The following is a 4,326-nucleotide window of genomic DNA, read 5'->3' as shown; positions in this document are numbered from 1 at the left end:
CCCACTCATTTCTCCCTTTAGGACCCCAACCCCATTTTTGACCCTCGTTTCCCCCAGACCCCGACGTCCTGGACACGTGGTTCTCTTCCGCTCTCTTTCCCTTCGCCGCTCTGGGGTGGCCCGAGGAGGTGAGGACACCATGGGGACACCATGGGGACAACATGGGGACACCCTGTAACCCCCCCATGTCCCCCCCAGACCCCCGATCTGCGTCGTTTCTACCCCACAACCCTCCTGGAGACGGGCAGCGATCTGCTCTTCTTCTGGGTCGCGCGCATGGTGATGTTGGGGCAGGAGCTCACCGGCCACCTGCCCTTCTCCCAGGTACCCCAAATACCCCAAATTCTCCCCCAAAAGTCCCCTGGAGGGGTCGCTGTCCCCATATCCCCCCACCCCGTTGCTCCCAGGTGCTGCTGCACTCGCTGGTGCGCGACGCGGCGGGGCGGAAGATGAGCAAATCGCTGGGGAACGTCGTTGACCCCCGGGACGTCATTGGTGGGGCGTCGCTTCAGGTAGGTCCTACAATAACAAACAGCGTAGGGCAGACCCTACAAAGAGCAGGTTTGGTTTGGGGGACCCTATAATGACTAACAGATCCCATATAGGTGGGGTAGGAACGATAATCATTGTGACAACCTGCTGTTCTTGTAGGGTCTCCCCTACCCCAAACCAACCCCTTTGTTCCTGTAGGGTCTCCCCCACCCCACAACAACCCCTTTGTTCTTGTAGGGTCTCCCCCACCCCACAACAACCCCTTTGTTCTTGTAGGGTCTCCCCCACCCCACAACAACCCCTTTGTTCTTGTAGGGTCTCCCCCACCCCAAACCAACCCCTTTGTTCCTGTAGGGTCTCCCCTACCCCAAACCAACCCCTTTGTTCTTGTAGGGTCTCCCCCACCCCAAACCAACCCCTTTGTTCTTGTAGGGTCTCCCCCACCCCACAAAAACCCCTTTGTTATTGTAGGCTCTCCTGTGTTGCAGGAGCTGCAGGAGAAGCTGCGCCGCACCATCCTCGACCCCCATGAGCTGGCAGTGGCCTCAGAGGGACAGGTGAGACCCCCATGTCCCCCCCCCGGGCCCCGCGGTGTCACCCGAAACCCTTGGGGTCCCCCCCAACATCCCACATTCCCCCCCCAGAAGCGCCAGTTCCCCCACGGCATCCCCGAATGCGGCACTGATGCCCTCCGCCTTGCGCTGTGCTCCCACAATGCTCACGGTGAGGACTTCAAGAGGGGACACAGGAGGGGGTCCCCAACATCCCCCCCACCCCCCAACCAACACCCGTTGCCCCTCCTTCCCCCCCAACCTCAAAAATAAAAGGTGATGACATCCGCCTGGACGTGGCCGCCGTGTTGAACCAGCGCCGCTTCTGCAACAAAGTCTGGAATGCCGTCAAGTTCGTCCTCGCCGCCCTCGGTCCCCGCTTCGTCCCTCGACCCCCCGAGGAGGTACCAGGGTAGGGTGGTGGTGGCTGTGAACTTGGGGGGGGTCTCCATCTCCATCTTCCCTCCCCGCTCTTCCCCCCCCCCCCCAAAAACCCCCAATTTTCCCCGTTGTTGGCAGACGGCCCCACGCGCTCCCATGGACCGGTGGGTGCTGAGCCGCCTGGCGCGGGCGGTGGGCGAATTTGGCAAGAGGATGGAAGCTCTGGAGGTGCACGGGGCCACGGCTGCTGCGCAGCACTTCTGGCTCAGGTCCTTCTGCGACGTCTACTTGGTTGGTGGCGCGTCTGTCTGTCCGTCCGTCCGTCCGTCCTTGTTGGTTGTCTCTGTTCTGCCCCCGGCGTTGTGTCCACATCCCCTTCACTCTCTTGCATCTCATTGATGTTGAGCCCTCTTGATCGCGTCCATCTGTCCGTCCCACTCATTGCTGACTTCTATCTACCATCCGCCGCGTCCATCTGTCCGTCCTACCCAACCTGTCCCATCTCTTTGACTGTGCCCAGCTCTCCATCCCACTCGTTGTTGACCTTTTTCTGCTGTTGACTCTGTCCGTCTGTCCATCCCACCCAACCACTGCATCTCCTTGACATTGATCATCCTTGACCTTGTCCGTCTGTCCATCCAACCCAACACTGCATCTCCTTGACATTAATCATCCTTCACCGTGTCTATCTGTCCATCCCACCCAACACTGCATCTCCTTGATGTTGACCCTCCTTGACCGCGTCCGTCTGTCCATCCCACTCGTCACTGAACTTTGTCTACCATCGATCACGTGTCCATCTGTCCATCCAACCCAACCAGATCTCCATCCTCCCCCCCCCTCGACTTCCATCGGTCCATCTGTCCTCTCCTTGCATCCCCTCAACCCTTCCCCACCTCAGTGCCCATCCATTCGTCTGTCTGTCCATCCCCACACCCTCACCTCATCCTTCTGTCCCCAGGAGGCCGTCAAACCCTCTCTCCGCCGCCCTGACCCGGATCCCACCACGCTGCAGACGCTGCTGAGCTGCGCCGAGTTGGGCCTCCGTCTCCTCGCTCCGCTCTCCCCCTTCTTGGCTGAAGAATTATGGCACCGCCTTCCCCGTGCCCCCCCGGCACCCCCCACCCTCTGCCTCGCTCCGTTCCCCTCCGCCGCCATGTTGGTGGGTGCCGCACGTGGCCCCTTGGGGCTGTCGGGTGCCCGTCCTCGCCATCTCGTGCCTCAGTTTCCCCCCCTTTCCAGGCCCATTGGCTCTGCCCGGAAGTGGAGGCGGAAGTGGAGGCCATGAGGGAGGTGGTGAGGACTGTGAGGGCTCTGAGGGATGCGTTCCGCCTCGGTGCTGCACGGCCGCGTGGTGAGTGGCCAAGATGGCCGACAGGAGGGGAAGGGGGGTGAGGGCTGATGTGGCCAACGGGGATGTGGGGGGATGGGGGGTGTTGAGGTTCGAGGCGGCCATTGGAATTGTGGGAGTTGAGGCCCAAGATAGCTGAGTGGAGTTGGAGTGTCAGGGCCTCGGGTGGCTGATGTGAAGTCAAGGCTTCAAGGCCCAAGATGGCCGACAGGAGTGGAAGCGTTGAGGCCCAAGATGGCCAATGGATGTGGGAGAGTTGGGACCAAAGATGGCGGCCAGAAATGGGGGTATTGACGCCCAAGATGACTGACAAGATTGGGTAAAACAAGGCCCAAGATGGCTGACAGGGTGGAGGGTGTTGAAGCCCAAGATGCCACAGGAAGTGGGGGTATCAAAATCCAAGATGGCCACCAGAAGTGGGATATTAGAGCCCAAGATGGCCACCAGAAGTGGCGGGGACAAAGCCCAAGGTGGTCACTGAAAGTCATGGCATCAGGGCCCAAGATGGCCACCGGAAATGGGGGTGTCAAAGCCCAAGATGGCCACCGGAAGTGGGGGTATTGAGGCTCTCTCCCTGTCCCCCATAGTGGCAGTGCGATGCCCAGCAGCGCTGCAGGACGCCATGTTGGATTTGAGCCCCACACTCCAGGCGTTGGCACAGGCGGGGCCCGTGGAGCTCCTCCCCCAGGGGGCGGGGCCGGAAGTGGGGCCTGGATGGGTGGGGGCTCCCGCAGGGACCGGGATCCACGTCCACATCTGTCTGCAGGTGAGCAGCATTGGGGGGGGGCCATGGGATTGTGGGATACTGGAGGACCAGGGGTGGGAGGACTGCAGTGCACTGTGGGATGCTGGAGAATCCAGGGGATGGGGGGGGACCGCAATGCATTGTGGGATGCTGGAGGACCCAGGGGATGGGAGGACCCCAATGCATTGTGAAATGGTGGAGGATCCGGAGTGGACTGCAGTGCATTGTGGGATGCTGGAGAACTCAGGTGAGAGGACCACATGGGATTGTGGGATGCTGGAGGACCCAGAGTGGGAGGACCCCAATGCACTGTGGGATATTGGGAGATGCCAATGCACTGTGGGATGCTGGAGAACCTGGGGTGGGAGGACCCCAAAGCATTGTGGGATGTCAGGGGATGGGGGTATTATGGGATGTTGGAGGACCCAGATGGGGATCCCGTATCATTATGGGATTTTAGAGGACCGTAAGGCATTATGGGATTTTGGAGGACCCAGTTGGGGTCCCGTGGCATTATGGGATATTAGAGGATCCCAATGCATCGTGGGATGTTGGAGGACCCAGGTGAGGGTCCGGTGCTATTATGGGATTTTAGAGGGAGCATGAGGCATTATGGGATGTTGGAGGACCCAGGTGGGGATCCTGTGGCATCACGGGATTTTAGAGGGAGCATGAGGCATTATGGGATGTTGGAGGACCCAGGTGGGGATTATGGGATGCCTCTGCCCCCCCCAGGACCTGGTGGACCCCCACTCTGAACGTGCCCGGCTCCAGGCCCGCAGCCTCAGCCTCCAGCGCCGCCTCCG

The 4,326-nt window shown here is 60.6% G+C and overlaps 1 protein-coding gene across 1 annotated transcript; it reads left to right on the top strand.

Moving 5' to 3' along the window:
* Positions 1 to 25: 25 nt before the first annotated feature.
* On the top strand, positions 26 to 4,321 carry LOC122194035 (valine--tRNA ligase, mitochondrial-like; the record flags this gene model as incomplete). Its single annotated transcript, XM_042894946.1, has 11 exons — positions 26 to 128; positions 199 to 324; positions 408 to 512; positions 981 to 1,049; positions 1,137 to 1,215; positions 1,320 to 1,447; positions 1,563 to 1,715; positions 2,386 to 2,586; positions 2,667 to 2,778; positions 3,363 to 3,541; positions 4,256 to 4,321. Coding segments are annotated over exons 2-11 (1,140 nt in total), but the record flags the coding sequence as incomplete, so codon positions are not given.
* Between the last annotated feature and the right edge of the window lie 5 nt (positions 4,322 to 4,326).

This window comes from Lagopus leucura, unplaced genomic scaffold, assembly GCF_019238085.1.
Source record: "Lagopus leucura isolate 7727_CA_CO unplaced genomic scaffold, USGS_WTPT01 34358-0_obj-0_obj, whole genome shotgun sequence".
NCBI lineage: Eukaryota > Metazoa > Chordata > Aves > Galliformes > Phasianidae > Lagopus > Lagopus leucura.
Note: the sequence above shows the minus strand (reverse complement) of the source record. Positions and strands in the feature narration are given on the sequence as shown.